A 24,380-nucleotide genomic window follows, 5' to 3' on the forward strand; every position below is an offset into this window, starting at 1 on the left:
TAATAATTCATCAAGTTATAAGAATAAAATTAGAAGTGATTGAGGAAAATTTGAGAGCATGTGTAAAACAGAGCAGAAATGGATCCAAAACACACAACCCTGTGGGTTCACAATTGAATGTCCTAGGCCTAGTCAAAGTCCAGAATTTGATCTCATTGTGTTCCTTCAAACATATCAAAGTTAAAAGTGTGAAGTGGATCAAACTACTTAGTCCAAAAGGTGAAACACTAGCAAGTATTAGAGTTGTTTCTCAGGTTTCCCATTATATTTGGAAGCAGGAAACAGACCCACAGAATAACAGAACCGCCAATGTACAATACATGTTTCACCGATATGCCTCCAAAACAAGTGTGTCCTTCACACTGCAGATGTGAAACTCTCAAAACCAGCTCCAACAGCTTGACATTTTTACCTGTTTAATTTTCCGTGAATGAAAATAGAAACAGCAGCTAAAAATGGCCGCCTCGACAGATGTGTGGCGAGCTGCGGTGCACGCGGAACAGCGAGGGTGTCACATCTTTCAGCGCACGAGGGGAGTAAGGGTTGACCCAGAAACATGTGCGGCCTGAACTTTGACTCTTTTTCTTCCTGAAAAAACGCCTCTTTTCTGACTTTTTTAAATTTTTTTGGTTTGCTCACACACCCATCTGACACAGGGCAAGAAGACAGTGACTCATATCACCAAATAAGACGTTTGTGTGTTATTTATTTGTTGCAGTTCAATAAAGTCATCATGTATCTTCAGAAATTTACTGCGTTCAACTGAGCTAATTGCCTTTTTCACCTTGAATATCAAGTGAAATCACTGACTAATAATAAAAAAAATACTTTGTCTCCCTCTAGTGTTGAAAGAGTTGCATTTTGTTCACAGAAAAGTAATACTATTTTGCCATTTACAATCGTGTTGCATTTACAGCTTTTTCAAATGACTGTTTTGCACAGATATTAATAATTTAATTATTTATTCCATAAAAATTAAGAGCTACGGCTATCCTACATCGATTCTTCCTTTATCCAAGCGTCTAGAAAAACTGTGGACATTTATTCTTAAAGCCCAGTCCTCTAGTTTACACAAGTTTACAATCCATCTACATGTCTTTGCGGTACAGGTTCCTTTCCACAAACTGAAAACTGGAATAAATAGCACGAGTGTCCTTCTGTCACCAAAAAGGAAAGGCAGCGATGAAACAGGTAACTTCTATACCCTCTTTCTAAAAGAAACTGACGGCGTCCGTCTTTGTGATTTTATGAGAAGCACACTGGCCCGATGTCCAGACCGAACTCTTGATCGGCCTGTCCGACATCCATTGGGGCCAAGTCCATGATGGGGAGCCTGGTGGTTGTCTGAGTTCTGTACTCAATCACTGTCTTGGCCCACTGTCCGTTTGGTTTCTGAGGAAGAAGTGGGAAAGTGAGTGGATGTGTCTCTCTCTCTCTCTCTACGTTGAGTTTTATTCACATCTAGAGGAATTTTCTGTGGCTTACCGAGCAGCCGTCCTCAATGACGGTGTATCTGAGCCGGCTGTTGCCCTGCGCCCTCATTTCTTGTCCGTTGGCACCTCTGAGGACGAGAGCTTTCTTAAAGTTGCCGGCCTGCTCGTCCTTAAAGGCCACGCTGTTCCTGCAGTGATATGTGACGTTCTGGTGCGACTCCTTTGACAAAACCTGCAGCAGCTTCATCTGGACTGCCACGGCATTGGGCTGCTCCTCCTTCCTGCCGTAGAAGAACTGAAACAAGAAGACAAATTTGACGGGTTTTGAAGAGTTGAGGGATTTCCTCCGCAGAAGTTTTCTTGTTTTCTTACTTTGGCTCCACTGTTCATATCGGCTCCAAACCAGATGGGTTTGTTGGGGCTGGGGGTGGATTTCGTCCACCAGGCTTTGCGGGGAATGCTGGCCGGATTGGCAGGAATGCAGGTTTCACCAGTTTCCATGTTGCACAAGACTCTGATGGCGTCTTTTGTGCTTCCTTGATTTGGATCCAACCAGTATTCACCTATAACAAATAAAATGAGACAGATCAGGACATGTGATGTGGTTTAAAAATGAGTTTGACGAAAAAAAAAAAAAAAGCAGCGTGACCCTGACCGCTCTTCTTCTGAGGATAGCAGTTCTTGATGTCCTGGCAGGTCTTGGCAGGGTTCATCTTGCTGCCATCCGGACTGCGCAGGTTCTGCAAGTGTCCGCTGAGGGTCTTCAGCGTGGCTCGGACACCCGTTTGGGCACCCAAAATGTTATTGTTGGGCTTAGCTTCGTCCTTGTTGAACTCTGGCGGAGGTGGAGGATCAGCGGTGTCGTCGTACTCGCCGAGCTCTGCTGCTTCCTGAACTTCGCCATGAGCGTCGTAATCGACGGCGAAGAGCTCCTCTGCAGCTGCTGTGGGAGGACCTGGGGGCCCTGGAGGACCTGGTGGTCCAGGTTCTCCAGATGGACCCTGAAGAAAGACCAGAGAGGTGTTTTCATGACGCTGACTTTAAATAAAACAAGTTGGATCCACCTTAGACAACAGTCTGAAGTTGTACTTTAGATGAATTGAGTCACCTGAATTCCGAGGTCTCCTATGGTTCCTCTGCTGCCTGGAGCCCCCATTGGTCCCGGCTGGCCAGGATTTCCTTCCTTTCCTGGAGGACCCACCACTCCAGGAGGCCCCTATATTGTTTTAAGACATGCTGACTTTCTATGCTAAGTTGTCCATATAACATGGTCGTGTTTTAGTCTCATTTTGTTTACCCTTTGTCCGGCTGGTCCAAAAATTCCTCGAGCTCCTGCATCTCCTGTGGCGCCCTGAGTTAGAGAAGATCCCATTTTGATTACCCTCGCTGTTTGGCAAAGTTAAATTCTGCATCAAACTCGGTCAATGAGTCTGACCGAGTTTGATCTATTCTAAGTAGGGATTATGTGTGTTTCAGCATAAAGCTGACTGGATTTCCCACCCGAACACTAAATTCATGATCCTCAAATGGTTTTACTGTCTTTTCTTTTAAACAGTGGTTTATGTGCTGCCTCTACTCCCTGGAGTTCTTTCTTAGCCTTATTTTTCACACCTCCTGAACTCTGATTCAACAAAATTTTACCTCCTTGTATATTTTTAACAGTATGTTAAACCTATAAAACACATTTTCATTCTATAGCTTTCAAAACTGTACTCACAGATATTCCAGGGAGACCCTGGAGTCCAGTAAAGCCTCTGTGTCCCTTCTGACCCCTCTCGCCGGGTTCTCCAGCTCCTCCTTTCTCCCCCTGTGGTCCTTGAGGGCCCTTTGAGCGAACACACAACAACATTTCATCACATCAGAAAAAAAGACGCACAAGAGTTTTAAACCACTGAGGTTTTTTTAAGCATTTAATGTGAAAAACCTCTCTTACCACTTTTCCCCGTACACCAGGCTGTCCCTGGGGTCCTGGGGGCCCTCTAGCACCCTAAACTCGCCAAGAGACAATAAAAAGCGGTGGATCAGTGGTTTGAACATGCAACACTGAATTTAAGCTAGTTGTAAAGCTCACATTTTCTCCTCTTTGTCCAGGACCACCAATTGTTCCCACCGGACCCTCGTTTCCTGGAGACCCCAGTACGCCAGGCAGGCCTTCTGGACCCGGGTTCCCCCTATCGCCCTAAAGACGCACAAACAAAACATGAATTTATACTTATGTTCGTATAACCCAAGAAGACATGTGAGCAGAAATAATGTCTTTATTCTCACCCTTTCTCCTACTAGACCGTCTTTACCGGGAGCCCCCTCGGCTCCAGCAATGCCCTGAATAACGACACGAAGAAACAAAAATATAATTTATGTCAGCGGAAAACGGAAGAATCGGACCGTAAATCAGCGTGATTAAGCTGTGAGTCATTTGCAAAGAAAGTGTCATTAAGATGTAGGAAAAGTTGCAATAAGATTTATTATGTCTGAAGTTTTAATGTTTCTACAAATTAAGTGTGAATGTTGACAAAAGTTTCTGCACTCTGAGGTGGAAACCCCCCCTGAAAACATTGGTTCAAATTACTACAAAATTTAGATGAAACAAAATTCATGATGTTTGGAAAATGCAATAAATAAAACGCAGTCAAAAATATCTATTGAATGCAATCAAATCAGTTTTCTGGGTGTCATGCTGAATGATCAATTTTGCTGGAAGCCACAGATATGAAAGTAAAATCAAAAAATACCCAAAAGCGTAAGCATCATATTCTCACTGGACCACATTTGACTTATTGAGTGGAATGTTTTGGGGCAATGCATACAAAACAAATTTATAGCCACTGGACTCAAAAATCAATCAGAACGCTACATTAAGTCGTATGTTGGGATCATAGGAATCCATTACTTTTTTAAAAATCAGATTGTTTTTTTTTTTTTCTTTTACTTTCCATCTGTTCCAAATAAATAAGTAACTTCAATAAAAAACAATAGAAAAAAGAAAGACTGGACAAACCTCAGGACCGGGATCACCTCTTGGTCCCGTGGCTCCTGGTAAACCAATCCCACCTGGAGGACCGTTGGTCCCCTGAGCGCCGGGAGCTCCTGGTTTTCCTGGTGGACCCTGACAGACGAGTTACTCAAGTTTACAGTCAGAATAACAGAAATAACCACCTTATTGTGATGGCTAAAGGAGAAGGATGGATATGAAGAAAAGATCAGCAGGAGTACATACCGCAGGACCGGGCAGTCCGACCGAACCTCTCTCCCCTCGGACTCCAGGCAGACCCACCCCTCCTCTCTGTCCTGTCGTTCCAGCTGGTCCCGGAGGTCCGTCAGGGCCCTGAAGGAGAGGTGTGACGATATCTGATTGTCAGAAATGTGAGTCTAATAAGAAAGTGCTTCATTTCATCTTACCGGAGGACCGTCCTCTCCTGGCCCTCCCTTCTCTCCGGGGCTTCCTGCTGGTCCCGGCGGTCCATTTTCTCCCTGACGTCCCGGAGCGCCGTTTTCTCCTCCGATCCCAGGGGGGCCCTTCTTTCCAGGAGCGCCTATGGGGCCATCGGCTCCAGTCGCACCCTGAAACGTAAATTAGTTTAGGTTTTTGCAGTGATTATTGTGGAGTAGAAACCCAATATCAGGGTATGTAACTCACAAGTGAACCTGGAGGTCCAACTTTTCCAGGCAGTCCAGGAAAACCGGGAGACCCCTGTGTGAAGAAATCATTTTGTTTACGATGTGCTTTTAGCATCTTAGCTGCAGAGTTAGACAAGCTAAAAGTTCTCAATAACTGGATTGTTGGGTGAAAAAACTCACAGCTGGACCTTGTGTTCCCCGGCCTCCTTTCAGCCCCGCGACACCAACGGGCCCCTTAAGAGATTAAATTCAAAGGGGATGTTTATCAAATTACTTAAGACAACTTCAGATATTAAAAATTTAAATTGGCAATTTTGTACCTGTTCACCTGGCTTCCCAGCCATCCCCTGAGGTCCGGAAGATCCTGCTTCTCCTTTAGGTCCTGGTTCTCCTGTTTCACCTTTGACTCCTGGCTGGCCATCTTGACCCTAAGAAACACCCCCCCACACAAAAACTTAGATTCTATTCTTTAAAAATAAATTTACAAAGTACATCAGACTTTCTTTTTTTTTTCATTGGCGTGTTCTAGCATTTAACAGGATTCTTACAGACGGTCCAGGAAAACCAACTGCCCCAGTTGGACCAGGCTCTCCGTTGGAACCCTGTTATTCAATCAAGCAAATATTAAATCACAACCTTGTGAAGACTGAAAACTAATGGCTTGTTTATGGCTAAGGTATTGAAAAAGTTCTACTGACGGGGATTCCTCTGGTGCCACGGCGTCCCGTTGGTCCTGGTGGACCGGTTTCACCCTGAAGAAACAAAATATAGCTTCTTAGATCAGGTATTGTCATCTTACACCAAAGGAGAGAAACTGTTGTTTTTGCCCGTTTAGAAAGTTAAATAACAGCTTTTTTACTTGTGTAGTTCGGGGTTTTGTAAAAAAACAAATAATGTTGTCAGCTTACCTTTTCTCCATTTGGCCCACCTGGACCAGCAATTCCAACTGGACCAGCAAGTCCCTTTAAAAAAATTCAATACAATTAAAAACACATAAATATTTCTAATTGGATACCATTTAGCCACAGATTTTGGACCCACCCTTGCACCATCAGCTCCTGCCTTTCCTTCAGGTCCTTTCTCGCCAACAGAGCCCTGTCAGTGCAAATCAGCGTAAAAGTTGTCATTTCCGGATTTTATGATGGATTATTTGCTTCTTTGCAGACGATACAGTCTTATTCCTTAACTTACAGGATCTCCTTTTGGTCCGGATGGTCCTGAAATACCTCTCTCCCCTGGCATTCCTTGAAGTCCTGGACCACCTGGCTCTCCAGCAGCCCCCTTTGGACCTGGGTTACCCTGAAGTGTAAAACACACAACAATCAAGCATAACATTGAGAGTAAGGCTGCACAATATACCACGCTTCCACCAGTACTATGTTACACAATACCAAGATGGTACAGATCTACTTGGGGCAGTTTAACATCGGGCATTGGTCTCTGTCTCTTTAAGAAGATCCTATTGATCCAGGCACTCCTTTAGCGCATCATTACAACAATGATGCTTTCTTGCCACAAACCAAACTTATGGAATGGTTTGCTGCAAGAAGTTCTACCAGGCAGGTCAATCGCTGTGCTTTGATTGATCAGTGTATGTCTGGGATTTTCCACTGAAAGCAAAGATGAATGTTTTTGGGTTCAGTAAAAGTTTTAATCACAACGATACCTTGGGACCATCAGATCCCGGTGCTCCTGGACCGCCTTTTGGTCCTTGAAGCCCGTTGGGACCAGTTTCTCCTCTTTCTCCCGGCGCTCCTCTTTCGCCCTACGTGTGATGTGTGACACATCAGATAACAGAATAACTGATTGAAGCATTTGGTGGAATCAGTGGACTCACTCTTGGACCCGTTTCTCCAACAGAGCCAGCTTCACCTGCAAGACCCTATAGAAGAAAAAAATACAACAGTAAACACAACGGTTTTGGTCTTGGTTTATATTAGTTTTAATGCTATTTTAGAGGTAGTTCCTTTTACCTCATCACCTGGCTTTCCTGCCTCTCCAGGTGGACCTGAGGGTCCAGGCAAACCCTAGGAAACATCAATCCCACTTTTATTTATCATTAAAAACAAGAAGTGACAAAATGGAAACTTCCTTATTATGAAATTGCAAAAGTCAATAGACCAAATGTGATGCAAGACACTTTTGATCAAAATCTTAATACCTGGAATTAAACTACGAGCATAAGAAATTTACTTTGGATCATAATGGAGTAACAAAGTTAAGCATCACAATACAACGGACTATGGACTAAGTTCTGTTTTTGCACTAAAAGCAATGCTTTTATGTCATTTACCTGGAAACCGGTCTGTCCTTGAGGTCCTTGCTCTCCTCTCGTTCCTGCAGGGCCCTAAAGAATAAAAATAGATTGGCTTAATCACGAGAATCCTTAGTTTCAGTCTATAAAAAGGAGATGGAAGCTTACAGCTGGACCAGGTGGACCAGCAGCGCCGGTCTCTCCATCTTTTCCATTTGCTCCCTGGAACATAAAAGAGTACACCATTCATTGAAGGATCTTTATATATGTGAAGATTATGTAGCATAAAGTATGGCTGGCTACTTCAGTACCAGCTACCTACCCTTTGACCCGGAGCACCAGGACTTCCAGCTTCTCCAGCTTTTCCAGCATCACCCTACAAACAAGTCCAGTGTTTATCACCAGGTTTATACGATGCCTAATTCCAGAGCCCATCTCACTTACGGCGAAGCCCTTTGGTCCTGGCAGACCCATGGTTCCGGCACCACCTCGGGTTCCAACAGAACCAGCCGGGCCAGGTTTGCCGTCCTCTCCAGCCAAGCCCTAAAACACGAGGGCAAACGTAAAAACTTTGCATTGGGAAAACAATAAAGGCATAGTGGCATCACAGCACTGTTGGAAAATCATGCTTACCATTGGACCCTGCCTTCCCTCTGCTCCCTGAGCACCAATCGGCCCCGAGAGACCCTGGGAAAACAAGACGAATAAAATGTTATGTGAAAACACAAACTTTAGCCTATGTCTTGGGATATTATATGATAGAGCAATACAAACTGATGCAAAATTGGGAAAAATGCATCATTTCTATGTAGGCCCCTTTCTTCTTATATGTCTAAATAAAATCCAATTCTGCCTTCTGCAACTGTTCCACAGCAAACATGAAAAAGAGGGTGTGTAATGTAATCAAATTAGGCTTTAAAATGTACTACAACATAAGCAAAAACCATATTATGTAATAATTGGCACAAAATATAATAAAATCCTTGAATGCAGTTTGAGGAAGCTTGTAGAAGGAAACCCAAAAGTTTTGACCCAAGTCAAATTATTGTCTTTTAATTATTAAAAGACAATAATTACCAGGTTTTCTGGTAATTAACAAATAGAAATTATTTTAGTCATTCAAACTTAACTTCATATCTTGAAACTATGTTTTTTTTTAAATTCTGTTTATGTAATCTTCTGGTTTCAGATGTAGATGGTTCGATTTGTATTCACTTTTTGGTTTTCACATATTTTCCTTTTTAATTTGAATCAGAAGACAGAAGAAATGTTGGGAAATTTATCAGAGATGTATGGAGTTGCCTTACCCGCGCTCCTGTTAATCCTGGCTCTCCATTGCGTCCTGGGTCTCCCAGAGAACCTTTGATGCCAGGCGATCCTGGCAGTCCTCTCTCACCCTGGGCTCCCTGTTTGAGCAAGAATCACATTTTTAAAAGCTGAGCCATCCACTATGATAAATGCTATTATCAACAAACGTCTTTAATACCTTTTGTCCTGGTAAACCATCTGCACCGGGAAAACCTCGGTTTCCTGGTGGCCCCTAAAACAGAAAGTGCTGAGAGTTGGACTGTACGTCCTATAAAGTTTTCATGGCTGATATAGTTAGCTGACTCACCATCTCCCCTTGTGGTCCCGGAGACCCGATGGATCCAGCATCGCCTCGGGGGCCACGCTTTCCATCCTCACCCAATGGACCAATTGGCCCTGGAACACCATGGTCACCCTACCACCAACGGATTAGTCAATACAGCAGTAAGAACAGAAGGAAACCTTTAAGATGAGGTTTTATTTACCCTTTTTGTCAACTTTTTTTGAAGAAAAGTTGCTGTCATTATATAATTCAAATAGCCGTTCCATTGTGCCAGTTCAAAATTGATCTGACATTTGAGAAAATTTGATATTTTTGCTAACATTCACTAATAGAGATGTGCTGAAAGATTAGCAAAAATATTGGCACATTCTACAGAGTTTTCATTGACCAACCACTTAAGATTTCTATGTACAACTAAGAAATCAATTCATTTTTTAGTAAGAAATTAAACATTTTATTGCCAAAGAATGCATTACTTTAGTGAATTTGAACCGGGTGAAGCTAAAACTGCCACTTGAGGAGTTTTGGCTTCAAAATGTTTGCAGACGAAGGTGATTATTTTTTTATGTTACGTAAAATATTCATTTTTTTTTAAGTTTTGCTCTGATTATGTTGTTTTTTTCAGCAAATGGCCATTTTAGAGTCTGTATACAGCAGTTAATTACTAAATTCGTTGACAATTATTTGAATAATCGGTTTAACACGGTTAATCTGATTAATCGTAGGGTCTAAGAGTTAAGGTGTTAGTTTCTCACTTACTCTTTCTCCTTTATGCCCAACTTCTCCTTTATGTCCTGGTAGTCCAGCATCACCCTGTTAAAGCAAAGACCAGAATATTTGAATGTTCAGGATCTGACCTAAGTTAGAAATTCAATAAAGTTCGTACCAGTTGGCCTTTTGGTCCTGGTACTCCTGTGGTGCCCTGGGGGCCAGGAGGACCAGTGGGGCCAACCAAACCAGGCGGCCCCTGTAAACCTGCTATACCCTGCAGAGAAGAAAGCAAAACATGCTCAATAAAAAAGGCATCAAAGGTTTGCTAAAAAGGTGGAACATCTGCTTTGCGTTGTTTCAAAGACTCACAGAGGAACCGCGGGCACCTGGGGCCCCGTCAGGTCCTGCAGCACCCTGTTTTAAACACCAGAATGAGTCTTTCAAGAGAAGAAAAAAAAATCACTCTATCTTACTAATCAGTATCAGATTTGGACTCGCCTGCTGTCCAGTTGGTCCAGGTGGTCCAACACGTCCGCCGTCCCCCCTGGGTCCCTGCTGCCCTCGACTCCCTCTGACTCCTGTGGGTCCTGCTTCACCCTAACTCCCAGACAACAGTCAAGTCATGAATATTTTAGGAAACTGAAAAGGATTCCTTCCTGATTTGCTGCCATACCTGGCCTCTAAAAGCGACTAACTGTGAAGACTTTTGAAAAATGAAGCTAAAAGCGCAGTAGAGGCGTTGTGTCTAACTTATACTGTTGGAGTTTCTTATTAAAATGAGATTGATGTAAAAGTGTGAACAGTCTTACCTTCACTCCTGGACTTCCTGGGAATCCTGCCATACCAGGAATTCCAATCGGACCCTGTAGTTGGATTAGATGATTTTAACTTCACATTCTGTGACCCGCCTGGCAAATCGATGCTTCTCAGACAACAAAATCAATGAGAATATTTTGTCTCCACTGGACTGAAAGTATACAAGCACACAGTTAGAACAATTACAAACGTAAATAATCAAAGTCATTCTTACCAAAGGACCAGGCTTGCCAGGATGGCCATTTGAACCACGTTTACCCTGACAGGAAAAATAGACCGTTAGCTTTCGCTCTTTGCCATTTCAATACTTTCACATCAAGTGATGGATTTGCCTCATACCAAAGGACCAGTGGGTCCAATTCTGCCTCTTTCTCCTTGCAAACCAGGAGGACCCTGAAACAAAAGACAGATTTACTGGGACACTACTTTACACCCTCCGTTTCTTCTCCCCATCTTAATGGAAGTAAGACACAGGAACAGTGGCAACATTGGTACAGATTGAATTTGAATGCATTTATTGCTTACCGCGGGTCCTGGAGGGCCCATTTGACCAGCAGTACCAGATCCACCCTACAGTGAACATAGATACAAGTGTAAAATGTCTACTTTATAGAATTGATTATAAAATTTGTCCATAACTTTTTTATTACTGGTAAATTCATGAAGCGTTGCAGGTGAACTTGTGCCTCTCTCTAACAATCGGTTGGTGGATAAACCTTAATAAACTTTAGGCACTAACCCAACCTTTTTCCAACCCCAGCTTGGTGGTCTTTTGTCTTTATTGTCTAAGGAATACCTCAGAATTCCCTCAGGTGAAATGTAGTTGTTGACTTAGGGGAGGGAAGTCTGTGGTCTTAAATAAACAATAGTTGGTGTATGGATGGACTCTTTTTTAGTTCTTTTTCGATAGTTCTGGATCAGGATAATGTCATACCTTGGCTCCAACTGCCCCAGACTCGCCTTTTGGTCCTGCAAGACCAGTGTGTCCCTGTTAGGATTAAAGTTCTCCTAAGTTTTGTATCCGTTTCAAATGGAAGTCAACGACAAACAAAACGGTGAATTTTCTTTACTTTGGGGCCTTTACGTCCTGGAAGACCTGGAAGTCCTGGGAATCCTCTTGCGCCCTGAATTCAAAACAAGCCACAACTCGTCAGAATCCTCCGTAAACTGTAAAATGCCTTGGATGCACTTATGTCATTATAGGTAATTCTGTTACTGGTGATCCTGGAAATCCTGGTTCTCCGGTTGCACCGGCAGGCCCAGCCTCTCCCTGCCCATAAAGAAAAAAAAAAGTGAAGTTTGAATGTTTTTAATCAGATGACTGAAAATGAGGATGTATGTCTCTCTGACTCACGTCAGGTCCTGGTTTCCCTGGTGGTCCATCAGGTCCTCGATGACCAGGCTCACCCTGTGGAATATTCACATCCAACATGTTGCTACATCCAACCATGGCTGCCACCATGTTTTATACGATAAAGAAGTCATCCCACCATTGGTCCTGTGTCTCCGTGTTCTCCGGGAATTCCCTGACCGCCAGTTGCGCCCTAAAGTAAGACATCAAAAGTTAAAATTATCTGAAATTTACAGAAGTTTGCTAAAACTAAATTAATTCTCATAACTTTGGGTAACAGCATAAAACCTACTGGAGGCCCAGTTGGTCCAGGAAGTCCTCGTGGTCCTGCTTCACCCTGCAACAGGATACTTTTATTCTCAGGTAATTAATTCACAAATCTGACTTTACGGTTTGTTTGCAGACCTGAAACACTCACCCTCGTTGCGGACACCATCGGAGCAAAACCCGACTTCTCACTAAAACCAGCCATCTGCGACACCAAGTTTCCCTTCAAGGAAAAACAAGTCAATGATTACCTCTAGAAACAGATTTTTAAAAAATATTTTAAGCATTTTTCGGAAGAATATGTTAGAAAGTCCTTAGCAGATATGAGAATTCTCACCCCAGGAGGAGAGGGATTCCCAGGGGGTCCAGGTTCTCCTGGATTTCCAGGGACACCAGGCTCACCGTCAAATCCCGGGGGTCCAGTGAATCCCTACAAGTTTTGTTATTACAAATGTCATAATGAAGTTCAATTTTATCTTGCTAAGTCACAGCTGTGAGTATTTACTTAACTATCATTTCTTTTTGTTTGGTTTTGTTTTACGCTATTAGCATTAGCATTAACATTTTGCTAATGTAAAGAAATATCTGGTGTCTTTAATTAACAATACTTTATTAATCATTGTGTCAGGAAATTGTAATCAAATGTTTTAATACTTTCCATTTGTTTAAATAATTCACATATACGGTAGATTTAGGACATTAGCACTGCATATGCTGCGGGCTACTTTTATATTTTTTCAAGGTAATAGAGTTTGACGAACGCTTCAAATTAAAAATAATTCTGCTTCCAGTGAGAAAATATTTTTATAATGTCACAACACTGGATAAATGACTACATTTAACAGAAATAATTTGGTACCTTTACTTAATTCTTATGATCGGAGTTAGGCAAATAATAAGTCATGACCTCATTATCATAAATACACTTCAGGTGTGAAGAAGACTGTAACACATAAAACTGAATAGAAATAATTGTGTTAACCTTAGGTTTAAATTGTACATGTCGTCTCAAAAGAAAAAGCTTTTTCAAAACTTACCCGTCTGCCTTTGAAGCCTCTTGGTCCTGTTCTTCCCTGCGGTCCTGGGGGGCCCTAAACAATGAGATTAGTTTAACTTATAAGTTCATTTTCTCCACTTTATGGAGGAAAAAAACACAAAATAAGGATATAAGAGACAAGTCATCTATCTCACATTAGTAGAACAATATTTTGTTTGGCTGTTGCATTAGAAAAATCACATCTCCTTTAAGAAAGTTTTAATCTTATACCACTTCTAACTTTGTTTTCTTTTGTCCAGCCACTGCTTTTGGGTTCAAGAATCTAAACTCCAAGCAGAAACCACCCAGGAAAGGATTTGAATGCAGGAACTTCTTGCTGCACAGCAAGAAGGAACAATAAATCTACATCATGTAGGAGTTTCATGTTATCATTTTAATTACTGTGATAAAAATTTTATGACATTCTGCTTTATTGAGATGCACATGTTTGTAGTTTTAGGTTCATTTTAATGGCTGCAGTGCTTATAAAAAAGGTCACATATAATCACCTTAGCATCTGCTCCTGTTGTGTTCATTAGAGTAGTCCCATAATTCATTTTAACATTAGAGGGCGCCAAAGCTGCGTAATCAATATCAATACTGGAAGGTTAAATAGATTTAAAAAAAAAGTACTTTATTGTGTTAATTAAGAAAGTGTCTTTTTTTTTAATGAGCATTGGAGAAAAAAAATAACAAGTATGAACTTTATGGAAAGAAAGACCTTTTTCTGAATTGGAAAACATTTGGCAAAAGCAAGTTACCCACCATTGGTCCAGGATGTCCGGGGTTTCCCACAACCTGAAGAACGGGCAGATAATTATCTCTTGAAGCGAAGCTTCAGAAATGACGCACAACAATTCTTTTGAGTATTTCATACTTACATACGGTATGTCACCTGGTTCCCCTTTCTGTCCCTGTGAAGGAAGCAAAATAGCTTGTTAGGTGTGCTGTGATTTCCTCCCCCCCCCCTCTTATAAATAAAAGTGTGTGCATAAAGCAGTAATTTACCTTGAAGCCCATAATTTCTTGAATTAAAAAAAAAGAAGAGATAATTATCACACAGTTGATTACTACTGAGGCAATTTAATAGGCTGTCAGGGAGAGTGACCTCACCGATCCTCCTGCCGGCGCTGGCGAAGCTGTCGCACACGGGGCAACATTCTCCCTCGGGCGTGGTGACCTTGTCGCAGTTTACCAGCGGCTCGCACTGAATCTCGTCGCAGATGGAGACGCCGTTGTCACAGACGCAGACGCGACAGGGCGCAGGTTTCCAGATGTCGTTGTGATGGTAGAGCTCCCCGTCGACTTTGCAGTTTTCTGATTTCTTTTCATCAACGGCTGCAACACAGAGAAGGGGGAAAATAAAGGGAAATGAAAATTGTCACTGCAAAATTTAACAATGTCATCCACAGTCGATTCCTTAGTAGATAGCAGTCTGAGAATCAGGGTATTCTTTTCCTGAACTTACGTAGTTGTACTTTCTGAAACTGACTGCAAATTATCGGTACATGAAACCTTTTTAGGAAGATCTGAGCACTGATGTTTCATCAGTCACCCAAAGTCACATCCAGCTCCGTGCCACAGATCTTAGCAGCAATTTTAAGAAAATCAACATAGTCTTCAACGTCACAACTATTATCTAGATTGGAGCATTATCATTCACAATTGATCACCATCCTCTTCTCAAGCAACCGTCTACTTGGTGCAATCACTTTTGTGTTTGGTCAAATTCTGTCAAATTACCTGTTGTTGGGTCGGTGTTGGGTGAAAATGTTGAAGCCACACTTAGGCACACAGGACAGCATTCACCACTGGGGATCACTGTTTTCTGGCAATCACCGAGGTTCTCACACACCACATCTTCACACACTATGGTTCCCATGTCACACACACACAGCCGGCATGGCTCCGGGTTCCACATGTCTGTATTGGCATAGACCTTCCCATTTTCTGTGCAGGTGTCTTCATTAAAACACATGAAAATAAAAAAATAAAAAAAATTGGTTATTGATTTAATTGTTGTAGCTACACTTGGTACCACCTACTTGAAAACACAATTTATGCTAACACAAACAGATTTTTTTTCTGACATTTTGGCAGCTATTGAGTTGGATTGATTTTCCAGTTTAAATGTCACTTACGTCAAATACATGGTTTGCAAAAATAGCCACTAAGCCAATGCAAGACTGCAGTGAGTTTGAATTTCAAATTCAGATTGCTTGCTGCCAAAAAACCACAAATAAACACAGAAAAACCATATGTATTTTGCTGCTTTATTGAAAATCTATTTGTGCTAAAGACTCACAAATGCAAAAAAAAAAAAAATCATAAGTTGTACAGAATGATATAACAGAGAGGCAAAAATTTCCCTGAGGAATACACCTTATTCGGTAAGTAAGTCACTTGCTCAATCTGTTGTGAGGTTGTTACAACACACACATGTTGCGAAGTGAGCTTATCTCGTTGAAAGTTTATGTATTCCGTCTGCAACCTGAAAAGAAGCACTGTCGGAGGGAAATTCAGACCGCAGCAGAAAGATTTGGAAAACAACAGTCCACAGTGGTGTGCACAAGGTGACGCCTGAAGAGTTGATCTTCAGGCCAAGACAGAGACCAAAAAGCACCACCAGCTGCGAAATACACAAACACTGCATTGCAGAAGTCGACGTCAACCACCAGAAGCAAGGCTGCGGGTCACGTTTGCAGTTTACCAGTTTCTGCGTGGGGCTGCTGCTGTTTCGCAGCTGAGCACACAGGGCAGCACTCGCCCTCTGGGGTTTTTGTGGTCTGGCAATCCCCTATATCCTCACAAACCACGTCCTCACACAGCACCGTCCCTTTATCACATAAACACACCCGACAGGGCTCAGGGTTCCATATCTGATCGTTGGCGTAGGTTTTGCCGTCCACCGAGCAGGAATCTTTGTGAGGAAGAACAGCAACGGGCATCAGTATGGAAAGCTGTTCTGAGATGATAAAAAAAACAGCTTCATGTATTGCAGATTCAAGAGAAGCCCAGTTTCTTGGTTAGGTTTTGAAGGCTATACAGTTTGGGCTGGTCACATTGCCTGGAAAACCAAATGTGGGGTTAGCTAGTTCGGAAAATGTGTGATTTGGAAAGTTCATGATATATGGAAAACAAAAAACAATAAGTGGACAAAATGGAAAGCATAAAAATTTTTCATGTTTAGACAAATGTAGCTCAGATTAATTGACAAAATGATTTGTAGGTTCAAGGGAACAGCTTACTTTAGGCAGACGACATAAGGGTTAGCTAAAAAACAAACAACAACAAAAATGTAAACACGTAGTTTATGCTACCTAGAAAACATCTTTGGTTAGGTTTATGGAAAATACTGGCTGAAGCAATTCACATTAACTGGAAAACAATAGCCCTACGATGAGTACTTAGAAAAAGTCATAGGTGTTACTTTACTATGCTTGCTCACCAAAGTGACAAAAAGAAATCTTTTATATTTAGATATATGTATTTGTCTAGCTGATACTATCTGGAAAACAAAACTCAAGTTAGCAAGAAAAATTAGCTAATTTTGGGTAAATGTATAACTTAGTCATCTCATGCTAGCTTAAAGCCACTTCATGCTAGCTAAAAAAAAAAGTTGAATTTGGGTCACTACCAAAAATCTCATGCTAGCTTAAAAAGGAAAACATAAATTTGGGTAACTACTAAAAGACTCAACAGTCTGTGGAAACAAAAGTCAGCAAGAAAAATTAGACTTTGGGTAAATGTATAACTTAGCCATCTCATGCTAGCTAAAAAGAAATGTTGGGTGACTACCAAAAATTTCATGCTATGTTAAAAAAAAAAAAAATATGTTGGATTTAGGTGACTACTAAAGTCTGTGAAAGTTTAGGTATGTTAAACTAAAGCATATGTTCAATCCTAAGTAAAAACTTGCTTTGTTAACCCTGTGAGAGGTTACATTCTAAAAAATATCAGCAAAGATTTTGTAGGACAGTGTTGAATTGAGTGATACAATTTACAAAACTTTTATATGCAATTTTGGGGGGTTTCCAGGAAATAAATGTGAAAGATAACACTCCTGTTTTGGCACAAAAAAAGCCATTTTGACACATTATCTACATAGATGTAATTATTAATCTTTTAATCAGATCACTGAAACATCAGTTCATAATATTTATTACCAGTTTTATCGTCCAAGAAAGGAGCGTTTGGTTTGTTGGCTGAGCACACGGGGCAACACTCGCCCTCGGGGACCTCGGTTGTCTCACAGTCCCTTAGCTCTTCACACACCAATTCCTCACACACCACAACTCCCGAGTCGCACACACAGACTCGACACGGCTCTGGGGCCCACATTTGATTGTCGTAGTAGGTGGTGCCATTTTCTGTGCAGGTCTCTTCATGGGAGAAAACACCAACCGGATGAGTACCGCAGACGATGCCCTTTCAGTGCACACAATGCATCATTGAAGGGATTTTTGGGTATGCCTTGAGAATATGAAGTTCCATATTTTTGTCTAAGACTTCTTCAACTTTTGTAACAATTTAGACGTTTGATTCCTAATCTTTTGCCACAAAGCTAATTATTCAATAGTTGGATCTTTTTATGTGTACATTTAAAATATCGTGAAACAACATGAAGCTGAATTCTGCTTGAAGGGAAATCCCATTTCCTTTTTGGCACTCAACCTAATTGAATGCATAAGATGGAGATTTTTAGACACTTCTCAAACCATAATATGTATAATTCAAAGTCATCAGCACTTTTTCAACTAATAAAGATGATTTTAAGCTACTCTGGTAAAAAATTTGGAGGATTTATCTGCATCAGTCAACTTAAATGATGCCCATAACTCAACAAATCTCACTGGTATCAGTTATTAGATCAGTCTTAGGTTATTAATGAAATATTTAATCTGCAGATTAATTGTAAAACATTTTCAGAACAACTGCACCTAAAAGAAAATCAATTTTTTTTTATGTTTATACTATGAATTAGAATATTAATTTATAGTGGAACATGGAATGTTGTAAATAAATGGTAAAGCCACACACTAACGCCAAAAAGCTAGAATTGTTCGCTTTTTTAACAATATGATCGCTTCTCAATGAAATAATTATTAAAACGCAGAGCTTTCTGACTGACTCTTACAACCTAACTGTATTTTTTTTATTTCATTTAGAATATAGTGTTATAAACAAATTTGGTCAGGACAAAGTTAATGACATTTTTCGCTGTATTTATACCTCCAAACTGGACAGGAAGACCTCATAATGATGCATGGTGGTAACTGAAAGGGACGTGAATGTGCCTGATGAGTCCCATTAGTGAAGGGTCAGAGTTGAGTCAGTTTACCTGCTTCAGAGTTTGCTGTGTGTGTCAGTAGCGAGGTGGAGCACAGGGGGCAACACTCGCCTTTTGGAAACACCACCGACTGGCAGTCTCTGAGCTCCTCACACACCTCATCCTCACACACTACAAGGCCGCTGTCGCACACACAGATTCGACACAGCGCCGGCCTCCATATCTCATTGTTGGAGTAGACTGTTCCGTTTTCCTTACAGCCGTCTGAGTCAAGCACAGCAGCAGCCGACATGTTAACATGTTCCTCTGAGTCTGCGGAGGTCTGATCCAGTGATGATGATGATGAGGATGACACGTTGGAAACTATCAACTTTACAGTACAACCAGCTGGTTGTTCAATTTAATGAATTCAAGCAACCAATTACATATATTAAACTTAGGTAACAACTTTTTTTCTTTTTTTTTATAGTTTTGACTTTATATTTTGAGCAAACCTGGAAATGAAAGCAGAAAAGGGGCTGAAGTTTTTCCATTTGCCCAGTAGGTTGCATCAACCGTCTTTTAGGAACAACTGCAGGAACAAGCTGCATATAAAAATATAACTATAATTCATGTTACATGCTTAAAATTATGAGGATAATATAAAAACAATACATGGTTTCCAGTTTTAACATTATAACTTATAAACAATAGCAGATTCACTTGAATTCATTTTTTAAGACCTAAACCAAAAACTGTTTTTCAGTTTCACTGCCTTATTGGTAAATCTGAAAGAAATTAATCTATAACATTTTCATGTTTCATGAAAGATACCTTTACCCCTTGAAATGTTTGACATTTTGTGACATTACAACTACAAACATCAATGTTTTTTATGTGATAAATTAAAACAAACTAATGCATAATTGTGAGATGGAGAGAAAGATGATGCACGGTTTACAGAAGTTTTACCAAATTAAATTTTAAAAGCATGACGGGCAATTGTATTTAGTCTTTGTAGAAGAACTTCTCCCACTATTAGATCATTTCTCAATTTTTTTTTATCCACCCTTCATTTTAAAGAAGCTGATGGTGAAGAAGACAAGCATGATCCTACCACTAGTCTTCATATTGATATCTTCAAATCATTTTCCTGATTAGATTTTGCTAGGAATCCCAAAATAAAAGTTTAAAGGGTATATATGACTGCAGCACAGTACGCATTTTGAAACAGCTTGCTTACTAGACTTTTAAAAGAAGACGCGAGAAGAACACAAATTAAAACGTCGTAATTTTGACATATTTCGAGGCAAGTCGCTGCTTACCTGCAGAGGCCTTTAATCTAACCTGACTAGACTGTGGTTCAGTCAACAGCTTTTGGCTGTAAAGTCGTCTATAAATCGTCTGTAGGCTAATGTGCAATTATCCCTTCAAAAGCGATCTCTGCCAAAGTTCGACATTTAACATGAAACATATATGCTTTGTAATTAGCATGGATTTCACCATTAGAGTCCTCACTTCCAGCCAGTCACAGCAGGAACACATGCTAACAGCTAACATATGCTAACAGCTAGCATAATCATTAGTTATATTTCTATTAAGCCAAATGTGTCTTAATCTCTTCATTCTAACACAACTCACATAAGCTGAGTGATTTATAATCGTCTCACGTGTCAAAAATACAGTTTTATCATATTTTGTTAGCATGGTATGCTAAAGGTTAACCCAGGGACAGTTTGCAGGACATTGTTTGTCAGGATGAGATTTGACTGACAAATGAAAATACATAACGCTGCTCCTTTAATGGGGCCACAAACAATCAGCAACTCTGATTCTGTTTCCAAGTAAAAAATCTGGAGTGTATTTCAACATTTTTTATTATAAGTGCACATAAACTATTTTCTTTCCTGGATAGCTGACCACCAATTACCTATTGGCACACAACATAAAAACAGCAGCATTAAAAAGAATAAAATAAAAGCAGCCCACACTGCCCACTGCAGTACTTTACTTCATAAAATTGGAACAATATTTAGGTTAGATGTGGAAAACGTTAAAACTCTTCATGTTTTAGTATTTTCTTTTATATCTTTCTCAAACACCTGGCTTGTGTAGCGAGGAAAAAGAGGAGAAAAAGACTACACATAGGAATGTTGGACATAAAAAAAAGTAAAAAAAAGGATCGCCACCTGCTGATGCTGTAGGCTTTAAGAGTGCATTTAAATCCATTCATTTTTGTGACGTCGCTAAGCACTAATTATGTGGTGAGGCCTCTCCCCGAGAAAGACGATGGTTTTCAGCAGCTGTAGTTATTTCAGGGGAAACCACTGAGACTGTATTATATGTTGGGTTTGGGTTAAAACTTGTGGTTTGACTTTATTTGGGACAGCAATGAGATACCACACCCGAAGGAAACTCCTGCTTTGAAACCTGCTTCAGACCAAAGGAAAGCGTCACAGGTTGATGTAGAGTGTATTTTTGCAGGAGATATTATATTTATAACAGTTATGCAGCAGCTATGTAGCTTTTCAGGTTTTTAACCTTTGTATTTCAAAAACTTTCCATCGATGTTAGTAAGTCGCTTTTCCTTTCCACATAATTATAGCTTCAGCTAGAGCATGAGCTTGTACTATATCCATAGTTTATATGTCTTTTTACACATCAGTACAACTGTCCGCCCCTTGTGCTCAAACTTTGGTTACAAACATCAAACCACCATGCAAAGGACTTAAAGAGATACTTTGATATTTAAAGATTAAATCAAGTCAAGTGCAACTTAGTGGGCAAAGATACTCCCTTTTTTTGCCATAATGGAGTAAACATTTATGGAGAAAGTATCTACATTTTTGACATGGTTTCTTCTCAAAGCTACAGAATAAAGCAGTATGTAAACACACTGCTGTAGGTAGCACTGTACTGATAATTAGCAAACATATTTTCCAAAAGCATCGCTCTTATCAACGTTTTATGTTAATTTAATAAATTCAAAGATCATCCTCACATACACTATCGAACTATCCCTGCCGACCTCACACTAAAATTTTCTTTCATATTTATTTTGTTTCCTGATGTTTAAATCCCTTCAAAACTTATATATATATATATATATATATATATATATATATATATATATATATATATATATATATATATATATATATATATATAGTATGAAAAAAAATCTAGATTTTGATAACTTTTTTGACATTGCGCAAGAAATTTAGGAACGGCAAGAAAGTTTATTTGTTTGGTGCATTTTTAGCAACAGGGCAATTCAAAGTGCTTTAGATGTTTAGAAGGAAAATAAAAGAGCAAACAAGCAAAACCATTACATTGCAGTGGCAAAGTGAGCAAAAACGAGTTCAAAGGTACCAGCACTGTGGGTCTTCCATAGTCTGTATTCATATGGATGTCGTTGAACACTTTGACAAGGGCAATTTCAGTACTATGGTGTGCACAATGTTGGGGAGTTTTTTTGTGGCCTCCTATATTATTTATACAAGCATTTACTGGAGTTAATTTGGTATACAAGATATTGACGGGGTTTTTTGGTGTGTGTTTTTTTTTTACCTTCATCATGTTTTTATGAAATATTATTAAGTATGTTTTTAAGAGTTACTGACAGAGGAACTTGTAACCCTTTCTATAACTAGCTTAGCCTCGAACCTAAACTCAAAGCACTCAAGCAGAGGAAGCACTATTAGTTTCCTCTGCTAACTCCAATCCATCACACCCTCTTTAAGCATTTAATGTCAGGTTATATAAGAATCATATTAGTTTACAGCTGTACTCTAACAATATAACATGGACACCAAAAAGTTAATGCTAATGTTACCAAAACAGCATTTCTAAACATACCTGGAGTATTGCTTGATTATTTCATTCTTGTTTAAGAAATTCTTTAATTTCTTGGGTGGAGCTAGCGCTGCCTTTGAGACGCAGCGCCTCCTGGGAGCTGCAGTTCTTATGCTCCCGCCTCACAGAGCGGCCCTCCCCCTCCCCCCACCCCTACCAAACACCTGGTAAAACTGCTGAGCTCATTATAGGAGCTACGTCTCAGTGCAACACTGGTAAAAATGTTGCTAAAGGGTTAATAGAGGAGCCATGTTGTCATGACTTCCTGGAGGCTGAGTTTCAGAAAGAGCTAATATAAATTAGTTAGTGAAATTTAAATGTGTTTTTCATGCTTCTTCTATGCTGCGTATGTAAGCAAAGCTAAGAATGTGGTGAGCCCTTAATTGAAAACCAACATGAAAAATGCACCTATTTTATAATTTGAATAATTATTAAATCTATATTTGTTCGGAAGTAGGAAACATTTTTCTAAAAAGCTTGGGGAGAAAAGTGTTAAAAGTATAAACCCTACTTATAAATGCAACCCAAGTCAGTTGCATTTTTATACCAGAGCTGTGAATGCTTACAAAACTGTCATTTTATATATATTGAAAAAAAAATGTTCATGGTATTTGTCCAGTGACATTAAATGCTACTAAAAGCTTAAGTAGTACCACACATGATTCTAACCTACAAAACATCTGGTGCACATGCTCAGAAATGTTTTTTTTTTTTTTTTACTTTTCCCTCGCAGCATGAACGCTTCATTGGAGGTGAAGCTGGATGGAAGCAGGAGAAGCATATTTCATATCCAGCATCTTCTCACATTGGGTGTGTCCTCGTCTGCCTCTGGCCAAGAGTCTGACCAAAATTAGTGGCCTGCATTTGTCCATCCCATCTTGGAAGCCACATCATTATAACTGTGGCCTCTCCAACCCTGTCATCCAGCCTCGACTCTGCACTGAAATAGACTGGCCAGCCCCGCTCCACTCTTTAGAGTTAGCTGGAGCATTAAGAGGGAAATTGCTGCTTTTTTTTATTATTTGGGGTGAAGTATGTTAAATATAAAGTTATATGAAGTTTGAACAACTATGTAACTTTCAAATAAAAAAAAACAAAAAACAACATTTTTATCACTTCAGAGTCAAATCATAAGAAAAATTCACTTTCGTCTTTGAACAGGTGTTCTTCCACGATACAACAAATATCATTAATAGGCTTTCAACAGTGCTATGAAGTCAAAAAAATCCCCATTTTTAATTAAAAATAAGCCACTCTGTTGGTAACTTATCTGGAGGAATAAATCCATTTCAGACTAAATTGCATTTCGTAAGAAGTAGAAATAATAAATTTTCAGCAACAAAAAAGCTCATGTTGTTGAAAACAAATTACGCAAAATATCCACAAAGTAATCATGGGTAGAAAAGAAAAACATCTGAGTGAACATAAACATGACATTTTTACATATAAATATTCATAACACAACAAAAGTCCAACAAAAGAAGTTAAATTTTCCATTCCTGAAATATCAGCGGTTTAGGCAGCCGTCACTCACCCGTCTTTGTTTCTTCTTGGCAGGCCACAGCAATCACCTGAGCTAAGGTGAGGGCCAAGCATATGGTAATCCTGGAGCAAAGTGAGGTGCCCATGTCTGCATATCAGACATGCAGCGTCCTCAAAAACAGTTGCTGCAAAGCAGATCAGAAAGTCCAGGGAAGCCCAGCCCCGAGCTACAACATCCAGGCTGGAAAGAAAGAAAGAAAAAACAAAACAAAACAAAAAAAACCGAAATCCAAATGTCCCTGAGCACAACTGGCTCCTGGATGAGCGATTACAGCTCACTGCAACAAGTTCCTGCTTTGCCCCCCCTCTCCTCACCCAGACCTCCTTGCCACTCTCTCTCAACCTTCGACCCTCCCACTCGTCTGCTTTCTCATCATTTCTACTTTTAGTCGAAGGCCACCCTCCTCTTCAGGCTCTGGCGAATGGCATGAAAGGTGGCACTGATTAAAGGCTGCATGAAATCGGCTCTAATTGAGGGGAGGAGGGACGACGGGTGCCTCTGGAAAAGAGAATACCTCTAATCTGCATTCAAGGACCTTTAAAGGATATTGCTGCTTTTATGTGCAGAAGCCACCTTAAGTAGCAATACATCATTCTAATAGAAATGTCCAAAACGGAACCCAAACGCTCGCAGGTG

General features: G+C 40.2%; 1 protein-coding gene across 2 annotated transcripts; it reads right to left on the reverse strand.

Annotated features, from left to right (window-relative positions):
• Positions 1–688: 688 nt before the first annotated feature.
• On the reverse strand, positions 689–24,059 carry LOC106962504 (collagen alpha-2(V) chain-like). Of its 2 annotated transcripts, XM_015056960.1 has the most exons (56): positions 23,736–24,059; positions 15,788–15,997; positions 14,821–15,039; positions 14,191–14,415; positions 14,086–14,102; positions 13,959–13,991; positions 13,843–13,875; positions 13,079–13,132; positions 12,379–12,471; positions 12,193–12,264; positions 12,067–12,111; positions 11,914–11,967; positions 11,778–11,831; positions 11,640–11,693; positions 11,494–11,547; positions 11,358–11,411; positions 10,949–10,993; positions 10,763–10,816; positions 10,638–10,682; positions 10,417–10,470; positions 10,106–10,204; positions 9,977–10,021; positions 9,783–9,881; positions 9,656–9,709; positions 8,921–9,028; positions 8,792–8,845; positions 8,613–8,711; positions 7,939–7,992; positions 7,750–7,848; positions 7,628–7,681; positions 7,474–7,527; positions 7,345–7,398; positions 7,025–7,078; positions 6,889–6,933; positions 6,718–6,816; positions 6,243–6,350; positions 6,093–6,146; positions 5,960–6,013; positions 5,750–5,803; positions 5,600–5,653; positions 5,372–5,479; positions 5,232–5,285; positions 5,071–5,124; positions 4,833–4,994; positions 4,651–4,758; positions 4,432–4,539; positions 3,702–3,755; positions 3,505–3,612; positions 3,367–3,420; positions 3,151–3,258; positions 2,731–2,784; positions 2,542–2,649; positions 2,089–2,434; positions 1,806–1,996; positions 1,486–1,728; positions 689–1,392 (listed from the first exon to the last, which is right to left on the reverse strand). In XM_015056960.1, the coding sequence occupies exons 1-56, from the start codon at positions 23,827–23,829 to the stop codon at positions 1,246–1,248; spliced, it is 4,965 nt and encodes a 1,654-aa protein (XP_014912446.1). In that variant the 5' UTR covers positions 23,830–24,059; the 3' UTR covers positions 689–1,245. The 2 variants fall into 2 exon arrangements, with proteins under 2 accessions (XP_014912446.1, XP_014912447.1); XM_015056961.1 differs by lacking the exon at positions 15,788–15,997 and having other exon boundaries at positions 23,736–24,058.
• Positions 24,060–24,380: the final 321 nt, after the last annotated feature.

Source organism: Poecilia latipinna, unplaced genomic scaffold, assembly GCF_001443285.1.
Source record: "Poecilia latipinna isolate Pla-1442-1.1 unplaced genomic scaffold, P_latipinna-1.0 Scaffold1421, whole genome shotgun sequence".
Classification (NCBI taxonomy): Eukaryota; Metazoa; Chordata; class Actinopteri; order Cyprinodontiformes; family Poeciliidae; genus Poecilia; species Poecilia latipinna.

Coding starts and splice junctions, on each gene's coding strand:
- LOC106962504 (XM_015056960.1), bottom strand. CDS start 23,829: ATGGGCACCTCACTTTGCTCCAGGATTACCATATGCTTGGCCCTCACC. Junction 7,993..8,612: donor CAGGATTAACAGGAGCGCGG/GTAAGGCAACTC, acceptor TTGTTTTCCCAG/GGTCTCTCGGGGCCGATTGG. Junction 6,817..6,888: donor TTGGAGAAACGGGTCCAAGA/GTGAGTCCACTG, acceptor CATCACACGTAG/GGCGAAAGAGGAGCGCCGGG.